At 49.5% G+C, this 16,602-nt stretch overlaps 1 protein-coding gene across 1 annotated transcript in view; it reads right to left on the bottom strand.

The window, feature by feature from the left end:
• SLC43A2 (solute carrier family 43 (amino acid system L transporter), member 2) overlaps positions 1–15,350 on the bottom strand; it is a 32,061-nt gene extending 16,711 nt beyond the window's left edge. The window contains exons 1-4 of the mRNA XM_014953269.1: positions 15,159–15,350; positions 7,530–7,728; positions 6,443–6,498; positions 5,647–5,723 (exon numbers count right to left, since the gene is read on the bottom strand). Of these exons, the coding sequence (XP_014808755.1) occupies positions 5,647–5,723; positions 6,443–6,498; positions 7,530–7,728; positions 15,159–15,318 (492 nt within the window). The 5' untranslated portion in view covers positions 15,319–15,350. The remainder of the gene's footprint in view (positions 1–5,646; positions 5,724–6,442; positions 6,499–7,529; positions 7,729–15,158) is intronic.
• Positions 15,351–16,602: the final 1,252 nt, after the last annotated feature.

The raw sequence follows: 16,602 nt of genomic DNA, 5'->3' as shown, positions 1-16,602 counted from the left end.
GTCCTTAGCTACTTCTGTGGAAGCAGAGGGGCTTTCACAGCTACGTGGAGGAAGGTAATCACAAATAGCAGATTTCCAAGGCTTTATTGCACAGTGCAGCCACAAAGCTGCTGAACTCCACGGCAAGATGTAGGCAATAGCACTTTGCTTTTCCATTCTTGCCACCCACCCCACTCTGCTGCCTGAGCTCCTATCAGGTGTGATGGCATTGCTGAGAGCAGACCAGGCTGGTTCTGCAAGAACCTGTGGGGAAAGCAAAGCTCTCAGCCGGGGTAGCTAGAAGCAGGTCACAGCAGCCACTTCAACAGTTAAAGCTCTCCCAGCTGGCTCTCCAGCCCCTGCTTCCACCCAGGACCCAAAACCAGAGTGGAGCAGGCAGAAAGAGCTGCGAGACCTTCCCACTCTCCTGGGAAAGGAGGAACTCCCTGTTTTTCTAGACAACCAGAAGTGAACAAGTTTCCATTACTGACTAACTGTGGCCTGCAAGCTGGAAATTACAAGGAGAAGCTTTGAAGTTGTAGGCTACAGAGGGCTCAGCTGATATCTCCTGAGGCTAGTCAACAGGCAGAGATTCTGCTGCAGGCAGGCAGATTTCCCTCCCACCTCCTTTTTTGGGTCACTTGCTCCCCAAATTCACTCAGGCATCACTACCACATCAGCTTCAGAGGGCCTCAAAACAGGGCACCGGGTGCCTTCTAGGACTGAAGGCACAGCCAGCATTTTATCTGTTTAAAGATGCTGCTGAACGAAATGATTCAGAGAGCATTAGACCTAGCCTGAGCAAGCAAATGCTGTCATCACATTCCCTTTCCACCGCTGAAAAACAAATTCATCTTTCCCAGGAGTAGCATATAAGGCAAAGCAAATCTGGCTTGTGTCAGGGCAGGACCAGCGTGTTTACAACACAAGTATTCCTGTGCAGGAACACTCCAGGATCCATCTGGCTGTTTATCATCCCCTCTGTCTCACTGCAGAGCTTCCTATGCAGTGCAGTCTCCAGGTCCTCGGATAACCCCAGCCAGGGAACAGCAGCAACGATGTGCCGAGCCTGATGCTGCTGGTGAACCCTGAACAGGCAGAAATCACTGCACTCCTCTGCAGCGAGGATCCCCACACCCATCCCCGGATCCCTGCATGCGGGAGAGCTGCCAACAGGCTGCTTTCAGGAGCTGCAGACAGGAAACGGCAAAGGATCCAAAGGTCTGTTACCAGGCACACAAAAAAAAAAAATCTCTCTCTTCTTGGAAGCAATGGCCTAAATACACACCCCAGAAAACAGCATCTGCAGAATACGGTATCTGCAGGTCGCAAAAAGGCTAGTCATTGTCACCAGGCAGGGCATTCATTTAATCTCAAATACCCCAAACTGAAAATAATCTCCAGAAATTACAACAAACAGCTGCTCCTGCTGGGGAGCTCGGAGCAGGGCAAGAGCTCCACAAACACAGCTGCTTCTTGGCTCAAACTGGTTTTCCCCAGAGCCCCAGAGATCACAAAAAGCCTTTTTCATACACCAGACAAGCAACTCCCAGGTGGATCCTCCTGCTCTGAGGGCTACTGGAGACACAGAGCAGGCCTGAAAACAAGTAGTCCTGTCCGGGGAAAACCCAAATCTGCTTCTGCCTCGATGGGGACAGAAGTCCTAGAAAGGCTAGAGAGTTCCTAAAATTCTATTTGACACCAAACAAGCAGCCAGATTAAAAATATTGGACATAGGAGATTTAAGGTCTTATCCAACGTAATCAAAGCAGAAATTGCAAACACTGAGCACTTGGGGAGGAAAATAAATCCGAGAAAACCTGGGGGGGTTGAGGGAAGGCAAAGGGAAAAGTAGTCCAGAGCCAGACAGAAAACCTCTCAGACTGCGAGTGCCAGCACTGGCAATGCCTGTGCAGGTCTCATCTAAAGACCAGCTACTAAAATAACACACTATTTACTGAGCCATTTTTCATGCTGTCTTTCTAGCAGCAAGCATTGGAAAAAATGAACCATAGAGAGGAAAAAAACAAGCCACAGAGCAAGTGGGCTCTTTGTTTTTCTGCCATCAAAAAGATCTGATCCTCATTCTTCATCTTATCCCTGCAGGCCAGAAGGGACTCCTCCACTGGCTCCTGCCCATTCTGGTATGGCAGCCACAATTCCACAAGATCTACAGTGACAGAAACTCTTACGCCTCCTGTTTAAAGGTCAGTAATACTCAACATATTATTAACTTTATGCTCCGCGTGACACTAACTTAATTTTGCTGTGCCATAACCGTTTTATTCCTGGACTCCTTTATTATAGGTATGCAGTCCTAAACTGATAAAATAATTTCCTCTTGCAGATTACTTTCTCATCTGCCCTATAGCGAGTTTAAGACCTTCGATCATTTATAGGGTTTTTTTCAGCTTTTCCCTAGAGACAATGCATACACAAAAGATATCACAGCAGTATTACCAAACCCGGTTTCCCCTCCTCTTGCAAGGCCTGTTTGAAAGAACTGTGGAAAAAGTCAAGGGACTGAGAACTAGACTACTGGAGAATGGTATTTTTGTTCAAGCTAAACTTTGTTTTCCCTGTCAGGGGTATATTTGGAAGATACACAGGCTCTAAAAAATATGTTCTCCAGGAAAACCTCAAACTGCCCGCTTTGTCCAAAGCGTATGGAAGTTCCTGTTCCCATTCTCCAACAAACAAAAGATCACAGAGCCCTAAGTTTTCCTAATATTTCTGAGTAGAGAAGATCCCCTACACAGAGATGCCCCCCCGCTCCGATTAAAGGGCGCTGTTTGTAGCAGAAAATAAGAGCAAAGCAGCTGTAATTCTTTGAAAGGAAAACAGGACAGAAAACAATCTATAAAAGGCTCTTTGTGGTAATTTATCACACATGTTTATTTCTTCGCATGAAATAGCTTCAGAGCAGCAGCAGCAGCGCCAGATTCCTGTGTTGCTGTCAGAGCCACCAACACAGATCTGTTTCCATTTCCAATCTTCACTTATATTGGCTAAGACCAAGTCACGAGGCAGAAATCTCCCCCTCTGCATTTTAACAACAGGCACAGCCTGACCTTGTTCCCAGAACTGGGAACAGCACCGCTCGCTCACTCCCCCTCCTCCCCAAGCCACAAGGCAAGGCACCCAGGAACAGCAGCAGCTTGCTTCCATGATACCCCAGGGACTTGTTGCTGAAAAAAGGCTTTAAACCCAAGAGGCAAAGCTTCGTGGTGTATTGTCCCAGGCTGTAATCCTCAGAGATCCCCTTTATCCCTTGCACAGGCACTGAGGATCCCCGTCTCCCATCAGATCACACCATGCCCACACATGCAGGTGTCCCAGGAGGTTTCAACACCCCATGAAGCACCCCAAACCACAGCACCTGGGGAACACCCCAACCCCACACGCTGCAGGGGCTCCCTTCATGGCCACCCTGCTGTGAAGGAGAAACCGTAACCTGCCTGGGGTGGCAGAGGACCAAGCTCATGCACCAGTGGGTTTGACCCATTTCCTGGAGCACTTCAGGTCACTTGCAGCTGGCAGGAGAAGGAAGTCACCTAGCTTTGACTTGCGAGTGCACGTGTGCGCTCGGCAGTTGGTGCCTGTGTCAGCCAGAACAAGCTTACTTGGCACCAGAAGTTGATTAGTGCTCACCGCCTCTGTGTAATGAGCCTCCTTAAAGAGGGCTTCAAGTCTCCCCTTTCAGCACACGCTTCAGCCTCTCCTGGCCACAGTGCAGAGAGCACACTGTGTGCAAGCCACATCACCCAGAGCCAGCAAGCCATGGACCTGTCATCCCCATGTCCCTCCCCTGTCTCCACAGGCTTCAGGTGGAAGGGACCCATGAGAAGACAGCTCTTGACACACCAACTGTGAGCACCCCAGCTTGCAGGCAGAACCATGCAGAGAAAAGAAAAGCAGTAAGCTGCCAATGAGCAAAATACACCTGCTTTTAACAGTCACCAGCACAGCTACGCCGTGATGCAGGTGAAGAAGTGCTTCCCTCCCACTTCAGACTATTTTTAATCACATTCACAAGCCTCAGGTACCCAAATGCCTCTGTGTAGCTCTGCAGGGAGGCACAAGGAGCTACTTCTGAGTCTGGATTTGAGAAGTCAGGCCTGAAGCCACCTCAGCTCTTTACAAAACACTCTGCTGTCTGGAGGGGCTGGGCTCCACCTGAGGTCTCCCTGTGTGAACTCACAACATCATTACTTGCTTCAGACCTCCTCAAGGCGTGGATCTCTTCTTGGAAGATCTGACCTTTTTCCTGCCCCTGTACTGCCTTTGTGCTATGGAACTGGCTCGCTAATGAGGGCACTAATAAGTGGCTTGGCTTGCTTCTGGTGCCAAAAGCCACGGTACAGCACAGCCAATATACTTCTGCCCTATCTTTGCCCTTCCTCCTATCATCACCAGTGGCTCCAAAATAATCTGTGACCCCTTAATAACCACCCAGAGAGACAATAACCAATGCTGGCAGCAGCAGGGTGGGAATCCTCTCCTCTCCCACAGCAGTACCAATGTGCTCCTCTCTTCCTTGCTTTTATTTGAAGCGTGGCAGGCTGACATTTGCCCCATGCTTCTTTGGGACATCAGCCAAGGCTTCCAGTGAAGAACATTACATATGAAGGAAAGACCGACATCTGCACAGAGTTTTGAAAGCTTTGAATATACTAAAGCAACAGCAGCAGCAACACCACAGTGCACACAGTAATCTGTAAACCCAGCCTCTGCCAAATTTAGGTCTCAGGAGTTCAGCCAGTGTCTGAGCCTTGTTCAGCCAGTGTCTAAGCCTTGCTAAATTAGAGGTATCCTGAACGAAGTTTCACATCAACAAGTTCAAGGTAATGCCATCCAAGTCTGAAAAGTTTTCAGCCACAGCTCAAGAAACATTGGTGCTTCCCAGACTGTTTTCTGGGCAACTTTCCACCCAGCCCTGCTTCAGCCATGCTGACAAGGATCAGGGTAATGGGGTAGAAAATAAAGCAACTATGTGGAGGATGATACTGCTTCTGTCTCCAAGCAAAAAGAACCCTAAATTGTAGAGATCCAGCTGGGGCAGTTGTTGCCCAGTGCTTGCAGTACAACCCATAGACTAAACAGATCTGAGTGTGCTGTGGAGATGGAGCTGAGTGCATTCAACAACACAGCATTTCTAAGGAAACCTGGAAGGGACTTTCATCCTCCTGAGAGCAAAAGCTTTTGTGCTCCAAAACAACCATTTTCCTGGGCTGAGATGCAATCTGCGCTTGCAAAAAAGCTGGTTGTACCCAGCTGCAAGGGTTTGTGCCCTGCTGATTCTTCCTGAAGTACGTCAATGCTAAATTCAGTGCAAACACATGTCCAGCCAGTGCCAGGTAGCTGAGCACTGCATGTACAGGCATATGACAATTTCAGTCCTAGACAAAAACACCTCCTTCCCCACAACCACCTTCACCTGAGATGCTAGGGGCAGGTGAAAAAAAGGAATGGGAAAAACAAGCCTCTGAATAACCACCTAGTACTCAGCCTTTCAGGTAGAGGAGTGACTGACCCCTTTGTACTAAACAAAAACATGTGCTATTCAAGCCACAGGCAAAAGCTCCACTTTGTTCTTTCTTCCCTGCTAGCCCAGCTCACAGCCATAGTAAGGAATAAAATAGAGTCAGGTGATAACTCTTCACTTACCGTCAGCGATGTGAAGGTCATGCACATCCCACCAAAGCCATTCAGGGCCAGCGCAATGAATATCAGCACAGACAGGGCTGCAACAATATAAGAGACACTTTTAGCTTTTACTGAGGTGGAGAGGGAAAAGAGACAGAGCCCTGAGGGCTTTGGTCCTGACACATAAAAGCCCCAGTGGATCAACACCCTCAGGATACACTATGCTGTTCCTGACCCAGCACCCATCTCCCCAGCCACACAGAATGGGACAGCCAGGGCTCTCCAAGACAGAGTTCAGGCTGGGATCATCTTTCTTCAGGATGGAAGGGTTTCGTTTCTCTAATAAGCAGACTTGCTGAATGGGTCTTAAAAAGGAAGATTTACTTGAAAGAACTGGATTCAAAGTATCATCTCAGTATCTGGTCTTGAAGAGCAAGCTCCATCTATCCCTGGTGAGAACACCAATTACACATTGTGTACTATTACTTATTTCCCAACCCTGAAAAAGCCATGAACTTGTTTGGAACTGCTCCTTTACAGGACCTGGCCCTGCCCAAACACAGAGCTGAGAGACTGGGCTATCTCAGATGCTTGGCCCTTGCTGCACTTCCCACTGGGGGTTGTGAAACACCAGCCCTCCCCAGGGCCACTCAGCTCCCACGGGGTAGATAATGCTTGGCTTGTGTCCTCAGCAAGACCCCAGTATAGCACTGGAGGTGTGACAGAGCACGCAGTGCCACACACGTTTATCTGCTTCCCCAGAACAACCCAAGCCACAGCCCCAAAGCCCTCACAGCTCAGAGAAACACCTACTTACAGTCTGGGTTACTGGCACCATACGCGATCATCACACAGGACACAGCAAAGCAGGCACTGAAAAGGAACCAAAACTATGAGTGTCTTACAAACAGCCTTACATGCAGTAAATTACATTTGCTTCTACCTCCTCAGCACCTCGTTAAGCAAGCGTAGTATAATTTCTCTGTAAGAAGAAGGGAAGCTGGCAATTTGGAAAGAAGAATCTGGGGAAATACCCAAATATTACAGACAAGCCTTGCACAAGAGCTGAGGCAGCAACCTTTCCTCCCAGTACTGACGCAGCTCTTGCTGGACCGAAATTCCCTACTTGTTTCCCAGCACAGAGCTCTGCCAGCCCTCACCTCGAGGTGACCAAAGACAGCAGCAGCCTTCACCCTGAACCCCAGTGGTGGTCACAGCACTCACAGCCTTCACCTGCTCCTCTTTGGAAGGGTCCAAGTCAGACACTTGCCCTGTTTTCCCCACTGCCTACAGGCCAGTTTGGTTTCTGATACACTTCAGTGTATTAAAACTCAGCAGTGTTGGAGGACCACTGTGCCCAACAAGTCACTAATCCCTACACGCCATGACGGAAGCAGCTAACGAGCTTGCTATTTGAGGCAGAAAGCAACACACACCACATGGCAGAGAAGAGACCTAGAAAAGGCAGGGAGGACGTGTTTATCCGCAAGTTAACTCCCCAGCCTGCAAACGATGATGTAACATCTTGGTTTTGTGCCTCTCAGGACATAGCTCCCAGCTCAAGGAAAAAGCTACCCCTCCATGACTCATGAATGACACTGCTCTTCCTCCAGGCTCCATCTGGCCAGGGAACACAGAACAACACTGGAGAACTGAAGTGTGGACACGGAGTCCCAGGCCCTTCCCTTATGGAGCAATTCACTGTGCTGGCTGAAATCATCCCAGAGCTGCTCCGGTGCCTTGTGCGTGGCCAGCAGCTCCCAGTAGATCCCAACCCCATCCCTCATACAGTTTCCGAGGCTGCAGAGACCCCTTAACAGGCACAGCACCCAAACAAGACCCATATATCCCAGATGATGGGTGAATTTGCCCCTCAGCCCACCCAGGGAGCCCAGGACACCAACCTGCCAAGCAGCCGCAGCTTGCGAGGGCCATACTTGTCCATGACGATCCCCAGGGGCAGCGTGATGGCACTGAGCAGGAAGGACCCAATGGTGAAGGCCAAGTTCAGCATTTCATCCTGGGCATTGCAGGAAGGCCATTTGTGCTCTGAATCTGTGCTGTTCTTGTGTTCAGGGCTGCTGGTGATGTTTTCTGCACCATCTGCAATGAGGATAGAGAACCGTCATTGTATTGTGTTAGGATGAGGCTTGCAGCATTGCAGGAAGGAGGGAAGAGAAAAGCCCCACACACAGGGTGCCACAACACACTGGGCATATACCCTCCACACTCCACTTTTTATGATAAACAGCGAGAAATGGAGAAGGGAAAGAGCAGCAGCAGAAGGACAAGGGAAACCTGATGAGCTCAGCTGGGAGCAGGAAAAGGATGCACAGGCACTCAAGGGACAAGCATTCCAAGCAGCAGCAGGGTACCAACCTCAGGACAGATTCATTAATTTATGAAAACAGCTATATACAGCAAGGACCTGGCAATTACAGGGGACTAAACCCAGCAGAACTTGAAGGGACTCATATAGAAATAAGGTCCTCCTATCTACAACTGGCATGTTCTCACAGATCTTTTCTCTAACTGAACTGGGAGCGACAACTACAGCCAGATCAGTTATTTTGGGTCCAGACGCTGGGCTGACGGGGCCTGGCACAGAGCAACAGCCTGCTCAAACGAAAAGCTTCCTATCCTCACTGCGGGCATCAGGATGAGGAATGGATTTGCAGTAGTCACCCTGCTTCCCGATTGCCTTGGCTCGGAAAAATCCTTCCTGGATTTAACTACCCTGCTCCCAGGGGGGCTGGCAGCTCACCTGCCTTCTCTGTTTGTTAAAGGATTGATGCATCTTAAACTTCTGTCCCATAATTAGCATTTCCTATTCTTTCCAAACGGGTTTAGGCCATACAGATCAATTATATCTCCAGCTTTCTGTTCTTGTCCTTACATGAGGAACTCCTCATGCAAACTCCCACACTAAACAGAGCCCACGTTGTGTAACAGGGACAGAAACAGGACAGTTAAAAGAAGAAAAAAAAAAAAGGAAAGGAAACAAGAAGTTCATTTTTCTTTGCAGTAGCAGTTTCAGTGCCTCATGTCAACTCTGCTCCTGTTACAAGCCTATCCCAAGGTGGCTTACAACTCCTCAAACGAGCACGTGTGCCTTTAGACTTTCATTAACCCAGGGGCATAGTGCACTCCACCTCTCATTCTCCCAATGCTTATCTGACTTACAAGTAACCTTTGCTGGTATGACAAAGCACTTGCTTTCTTACTGTTGCTGCAAGCCAGTGACATAAAATTCTCTCCTCCATATTTAATAATTGATCTGACAGAGTTCAATATTAAGGGAGAAAAAAAGAGAGAGAAGTCACCTACGTAACCATCCACATGAAGCAAGACTAGAGATTCCCAGCAAGCCCTGGTTAGTTAATTAGCAGGAATCCCTCACGTACAAGTGATTTCACATTCACTGCTTGGTGCAGCTTGTGAAGGAGATCCCCTTGGCTGCTCTTGCCCTCACTGTGTCTCTGGAGAACACACAGCCCCGTCTTGCAACTCCTTCCCTTCTACCCAAGCCTCAGCACCGTTACAGTTCCTGGTTTCACCCTGGTTCTCCGAGCTGGCCAAAACAACCCTCCCAGCTTTGTGTCCACTGCAAACAAATCACACTCCACCTTCCAGACATTGGGTATTAGCAGGAATTCAGAGGCTGATATCTGAAGCTTATGAGCTGCCTGCAAACCTTCCTCTGCCCCTCCCAGCACTCCAGGGAAGGCACACGGCGTTTCTCTCCATTTACACTACTCTCACCAACACCTTTACTTAGGCATCTCAAACTGCCTGTGGGTAGCGATGACTGTTTGTTCCTGCCCTTTGCCATGTGCTCCTGATTGATAACTTAATCTGTCCCTTCTCTTGCCCTGGCTAGCCAGAGTAAGCAAACAGAGATATCCCCAAAAGGCCACATTAGCATCCCCTCTGCAGGAAGAACAGCACTCCAGCCTGAGGCTCCCAAGTAACACCCTTAGAAATCAGTCCTGGACAGACTTGGGAGGGTCTCTGCAGTTTTCACAATCTCAATCACTTCCATCAATCTTTCCCTCACTATCTCCTCTTGGTGTGGCCCAGGTTCTTAAACACTGACTTCTGAGAGCATCTCCATGAGGCAGGCACACAGCTTCACCCACAGCATCAAGGCTTTCTGGGCTCTCCACAGAGATAAATTCATAGGAAACAGATGTGGGTGAGAGGTTAAAGTTGGGAAAACAAGGGGAGGGGAATAAAGAGAGTGACAAAGTAGTAGTGGTTTCCCTGTGTCAGCACTCTACAGAGATAGCTCAGCTCTGGAGTGGAAGAAGGGTGGAGGGACACGGACAATGCAGTGACCTTATAACTTGTGCCTGCATGAGTCTGTCAACCCTCCCCACGAAGAGGTCTCAAAACAGCAGTATTCAGCATTTAAAGCTGGAGTAGATGAATTACTGATAATGTATTGATGTGTACAGTTGCAACACAACCCCAAGGAGCTTCCACAGCAAATGCCTGCTTAGTAGACCCTCTGATGGCATGCACGATGGGCAGCAACACTGGGAGGCAGAGGGGACACAGCTCAGAAATGGCAAAGAAAGTTGGCCCTCTCTGAAGACCTGCTGCAGCCAGGAAGGCTGGGAACAAGGCAGCAAACTTCAGTCCCTGCTTGTACCAACCACCTTGTTTACAGCTGCTCATCGCCAGCTCCAAGGAGGGGCCAGACAACAGTGCTATGTGGAAATACAAATTGTTTGTGAAAATAGAAGCAGCCCCTGAGAAACAAGAGAAGATCCACTGAGGCGTAATGGAAATGATTCAAGCAGCCCTTGGCACCTTGACACCCTTAGATCCTTTTCCAGCCACTTCCATAAATAGAACGTTTTGGAGGGGCTGCAGGTGTGTGCAACGTGCATGGGGTCCAGCCGGGAGCCATCTCATTGGGGAGCAGAGATTCCTGTGCCAGCAGGTCACCAGCATATGAGAGCAAGTGGCAGCATATGACATGCAGCTAGGAGGAGATTAATGGGCAGAGAACCTGCCTAGCTACTCACCTACCTGATGCACCTAGTTACGGCAAACAGCCGTTTCCCTCAATCACAGCTCAGATCCTGTTCCAGATCAGCACACCCCACACTGCTGGGGAAAGTCTCCTACGTGCCTGGCTCCATCTGCAACAGTGCTTTGGGGAAGGGCTGACTCTGTGCCAACAGTGGTGCCCTCCCTGATTTCTCCTGCCAAGTCCACCTTGCATGCAGGCATGCCAGGTCCGACATGCAAGAGTGGCACCCGGGTAAGCCAGCAGCACAGGCTGGGTCCCTGTACGCTCACTGCTCTCTCACTGCCAAGCCAGAAGAAGCTGCAAGTCTTTATCACCAATTACAAGAACATACTGCCTATTTTTACAGCGCTCCCCCTACAAGCAGCAGGATTTCTACTGCCCAATTAGTAGTTCAAGTTACTATTTAAAGAATGACAGCTTAGGTGAGAGGAAGGCTGCCTCAGTAATCATTTATGTCAAGCTCATTGCTGGGATTTGTTCGGGCTGTTACTGGAACATTTAAAGTCATCCTCTCTCCCAAATTAAGTGCTGTAGGTTTCATGAGAGGGTCAATCATTAACTACTCTTTGCTGACCTCTTCAAATCCCAGGCACAGACCATGTTACCAGAGGAACAAGTCTGGCTTTTTCAAGAGTGACTGCCACCTCAGATGGCTGAGAGGAGGTTTCCTTTCATCTTGTTTCATGGATCAGACTAAGCCAAGCAGGCAAGACACCCCTAGCAATAGCTCAGTGGGACATAGCCTGCATAGCCTCACCTTCCTCTTTTTTTTTTTTAAAAAAAAAAGAAGGGGGGAATAAAAAAAAAATAAATCAGAGCCAAAGAGTCTGGGAACATTGGTTTAAAGACAGAAAAAAAAAAAATCAGTGAAAGACATGTGCAAACAACTGATCTGCAGTCTGCCCACATAAGAACATGTTTTCTCTTTTCAGGATGGTGTCATACTTCTGGGAACTGGGAGGAGATGTTCTTGCTTTATACCACTGCAAATGCAATTTATTTGGGTTTTCCTCGCAGCCACTTGAACTTCCAGGACCCTTGCTCTGAGTGCCCAGTTGAAAAGCCTCACAGAACTGGGTCACAGCCTCCAGTTAAAATCCCCATCTCTCCCCAGCTGCAGTTTCATTTTGCAGCAATTCTCACCCAGGGCCGGCACCTTCCCATGCAGCTCCCTGATACCACCGACAGCTGCTAATCAACATAGCATGTTTCCTGTAGAAACTGAACATTTACCACGTTTACTCTTTTCCTGTTTACAGGGTGATATGCGCAGCCTTTCCACAAGTCGTTGTCAAACGTTAGCAGCTTAGAAGGGACCCTCAGACTTCAAGTTCCCCACCACAGACCCCAAATAACTAAGAGCAAAGAGCTGTCAGGCAGCATCTTCCTCCTGTGCCTGTGATAAGGCGCATTAACCTGATGTAAGTGAATTAGCTTATCGTGCCTTTGGTTTTCTGCAGCCCTGTCTTAGAGGAAGGCCCTCTGTTCAGCTGGCTCCTTATCTCTGCTCTTTGTGAGCAGATTATCAAGTTCAAGATTTTTTTTAATTATTTTTTTTTAAAAAACCTGTCTCTAAGACCCAAGCCTTGAGCTTCCCAATTCCGATGACATCACGGCAATGCAAGACCCTGAACAGATCAAGTTCCCCAACAGCTGATAAGGCCCAAATCCTGATAAAGACTGCAGGATCAGCACTTGCACTGAGTAAAAGATGCTGCTTCAGTTGGTTAAAGGCCAAGCAGTAGTGTAGTAAAATTAAAATGGGAACAAAGTGCTAGTACCAGACTCCTTGTCAGCAAATTTCAAGCATACCTCTCAGGATGTGGCCAAACCTGCCGCTCAGAACGGGTACAACCCCCCACTCAAACCCTGTTGCACAACTGCTTCAAAAATATTTGTTATTTTGATGTGGATTTTTTTTTTCTAGGTCGCCACCTCTAACCTCACGGAACCGAGTCAAGAGTCTGGCAGACCCCACATGTTTGCACGGTGGCCGAGGAAAACCCAATAGCAGAAGCCAAGGGCAGGCAGAGAAAGGGAGGGGGATGCAACAGGAAGACAAGGAGCTCTTCATAAATTGCAGTCGCTTTCTGGGCAACTGCTGCTACCTTCAGAGGAGAGCCTGCAGAAGGGACAAGGTCTAGCTTTCCTCTTTTTGTTGAGGGCATCACAAAGTGCAAGGGCTTTTGCTGACAAACGAAAAGCCCTGCCAAGAACCTTTGGCTCATTAGGAAAAGTCCTCTTTTTCTTTTTTTGCAATACTTACATGCACACAGCAGCATTAGGAACAACAAGTGCCCAAAGGCTACTAGTTATAATTTGTTTGCACCAACCTTCCAGCCAAGTACCCACTTGGGCTGATGGATTCAATAGGTTATGCTGAAAAAGGCAACCACCGGGCCATCCTAATCCCAGCAAAGGTCAAGCTCCGCTTGGTGCTGCTCATTCAGTGACCGCTGCAAGGGAGCCTGCTGTCCCCACACTGAGCTAGGATTTTTCCCCACCAAACCACTGGGATTATTACAATGAGGACAAAAAAACCAAACCAAACACAGACAAAGGAAAGTGAGAGAGCATGGATGAGCCATTTTCTCCATTATGCTGGAGGAAACCAGCATAACTGGTCCTCCGTGCTCATCACAAGCCACCACGAGTTCAGCAGTGATGGCCAGATATTTGAGGACAATGAGAACATTTGACTACATAAATTTCTTTTCAGGGATTAAGTTCTCCTGCCTCAAGGCACAGGTTGGTCATTAGGAGGAAGAAATTGCCTCTAGGGCAGCAATTTCACCACAGTCCAAACATTTGCATCTTCCCTGTGATCTTTGGCATGGGCACTCCCATGGGGAGAGCCAGACAGACCATAGATTGGCAAACATGGGTGAGAATCCAAGGCAAATCTTGCTGATTTGGAGCAAAGGCAGATGAATTGAAAGCAATCAAAGCAAAGAGTAGAAGGCAGGTCCTAAGTGAAGCAGGACTTTTGTCAGCAGGGCACATCTCAGGAAGCAGATAGGAAGGTGGCGGCTTTCGGAGCCAGTCAGCATTTGCTTATCGACTCTCATGGGGTTTATCTCAGTGGCAGAAAGCCTCCACCTGATAGGTTTAATGAGATCACTTACACAGGCCTGTGAGAAAGTCACCACGGCTTGGCACAAGCACGCCTGGAACAGAAGTCCTAAAAGGTCTCCCACTGCTGAGGGCTCTCCCTCATGCAATCTGGAGCGCTACTGGGGACCCAAGTGACACAGACACCCTTGGAAGCTTCACACTATGAGTGGGGCATAGGATGAAGATTAAGCAGCCAAGCTACAGCCAGTAGAAGACTCAAACGTGCACGTTTTCCAGGTGCACCAACCCAGGCTCTGTGGGACTGAGGCAACAACCCACAGGCCCACAAACCAGAAGAGAAGGCCATAACAAGTAGCTGATGAATGAGAAAAAAACAAAGTATCATCACAACTACTCGGTCACTTTTTTCTTACACTTTGTTTCCAAGGCTGTTCTCAGGCATTACCCACTGAGAGCTCTGGGGTCCACACTCTGATTTCCACCTATTTCTTCCCTTCCTGCTCCATCTCCAGGCTCCCCAGCCCTGAATGGACTGATCCACCTTCTAATCTCATCCACCATTACACATCTCTGGACAGAGCCCAGACATCAAGCTTCTGCCTCTCTTCCTTCTGCTATTCCCTTTACAGAGCACATGTAAACCTGTCACTAAAGCAGGTTTCCAAATCCACACTGCACCTCTGCCCTTAAGTTTCTTTTGACTCCACTGTCCACCCTACCACACTGTGGGATTCCCCAGACCACAATCCTCTCCATGCCCAGGCTGGGGATATATGTCCACCTACATGTTGTTTTTCTCAGGGTTATCCTTCCTACACCACAAAATTGCCCTCTTCCCTGCAAGACTGTGTCTGCAACATGGAAAACCGCTTCCCTTATAGAGAGACATCCTGGTTTGAGCACCTCCTAGGCATTGAACAGGGAGAGGAACAAAACATCAGTAGCATTTACTTCTGCAACTTCTCTTCAACAACAGCACTGGACTCCCTCAATCTCATTTTCAATCACGATTTTCTCTTATTACTAAGGAAGGAGTGCCCATAGTTTCCCCCCCTAGAAGCTCAGATCATCCTTCCCACAAAACATCATCTTCCAGAACACAATGGGCCTTCCCTTGCAGAGATCAGTCAGGCCACCAAACAGAGGAAGAACTCATGGCCAAGTGAAAAAGGCTGTCCAGAAGAGCTTTACCTAATCTTTAAGGCTTCTTTTCCAATCAATCCGCAAAGCAACAGCAAATACAGGCAGATTACACCATCACAAGGATGCCATCAGGTTTTGGAAAGAAGTGCGCATCCCTTTCTTCTACTCCAGGACTGACCTGGAGCTCAGCCCTACTCTAGCCAGTTCCACACCACTAAGACAGGCAACCACACCAGTAAACCTCACCAGCAATAAGTCTCCAGAGCATCCTTACCTAAATCATAGCATAGGTAGGAATAAAACCCTTCTGCTTTCAGCATGATGAGGAGGGACCCCCAGCCCAGCAGGACAGCAGAGAAGAGCAGGTTCTCGATGATGGCTGTGGATGCCATCCACCAGCGCCGGCGATGGGCGGTCGCAAGCGTGGGCGCCATTGCTGCGTGGGAAGATGGCCTGGTTCAGACTCTCAACCTGCAGGGACCAGAACAACATCCAGTGAGTCCACAAACACCCCACATGCCGCTCAAAGGCTGCCAAAAAATTACGGTTTAAGAAGAGATCCCTCCACTGGAACGCAAGCAAACCTGCCTGCTGGATGTAAGTCACTCAGGTGTGAAACTTGTTTTGGCAGGTACCAGCTTGCCAAGTGACCTGGAGGGGTGGGGGAGCACAGGTGCCCTTGGAGCTGCCCCTCCAGCGCACACAATGTGTGACCGCGGAGCGTTCAAGGACTCTGTTCCACTTCCCGAGCAACAGGTATGAAAATGCAGCAAATACCAACTGCCCGGAGCCCACTGCCCCATCACCTGCACGGGGCAGAGAGCCTGTTTGTAAGGCAGTGAGGAAACACATGCCAGAGCAGGGGGGCTTCAGCCAGCACCCCAATCTCCTGTCTGCTTGCAGGGAGAGGCTGAGACCATGAAGGCAGTTCCACAGCCCTAATGGTGGCTTCAATGACCCAGCAGGTCTGCTCTGCCCCACACAGGAGCACAGATCTGCTCTGCAAGGTGAGCACAGGTCCTATATGTGCCGCGAGTCTTATATATGCACTTGATACCACAGATGGCTCATTAAGGAGCACTTTTTGCTAACTGCTGGACTAGCCAGCTGGGAGACAAGGTGGCCACATCCTGCCCTGTCCTAGCCATGCAGACAGCCAGGTGCTCTGTCTGGGACAGCCCATGGGACACGCTGCTCCACCTGGGCATGCAGGCATCCCCAGGCTGCCCCACAGATGTTGTGGCCAGATTCACTGTCTTCAGCTCCACTGCCCAGGTCCCTGGGGCCCACAAGAGCGAGCAGCAGATTCGGGAGCAGACCTGGGTGGCCAAAGGGCTGCTCTGAGGAGCCCCAGGGTACACAGCACCGGGGCCAACCCCGGGTCATAAGGCAGGTGGCCATTTTAGACAAGCTGAGCCTTTTCCCAGCCCAGAGCATGCCCCTACCAGGCACTATGGGGAAACGCTACACACCACGGCCCAAGATGGTTTCTCAGGGCTTTCCATAGGGCAGAGGCCTCAGCCCTGGGTCGCTTTGGGTGGGTGGGGGGGTGCAAGGAGGACAGGGCCACCCTCCAGCCACAGAAACTGGTGCAGAGACCCCAGCCCCAGGAAGCCAGCCTGTAGCCGTGCCTTCCCCCCTCCTTTCCTCATCCCTGCACCCCCACGCCCCCTCCCCAGCACAGACATCCTCTCTGAGGGGAGAGGGGCAGCCCACTC

Source organism: Calidris pugnax, unplaced genomic scaffold (assembly GCF_001431845.1).
Source record: "Calidris pugnax isolate Ruff unplaced genomic scaffold, ASM143184v1 scaffold133, whole genome shotgun sequence".
Classification (NCBI taxonomy): Eukaryota; Metazoa; Chordata; class Aves; order Charadriiformes; family Scolopacidae; genus Calidris; species Calidris pugnax.
This window is presented reverse-complemented; position numbering and strand designations above follow the sequence as displayed.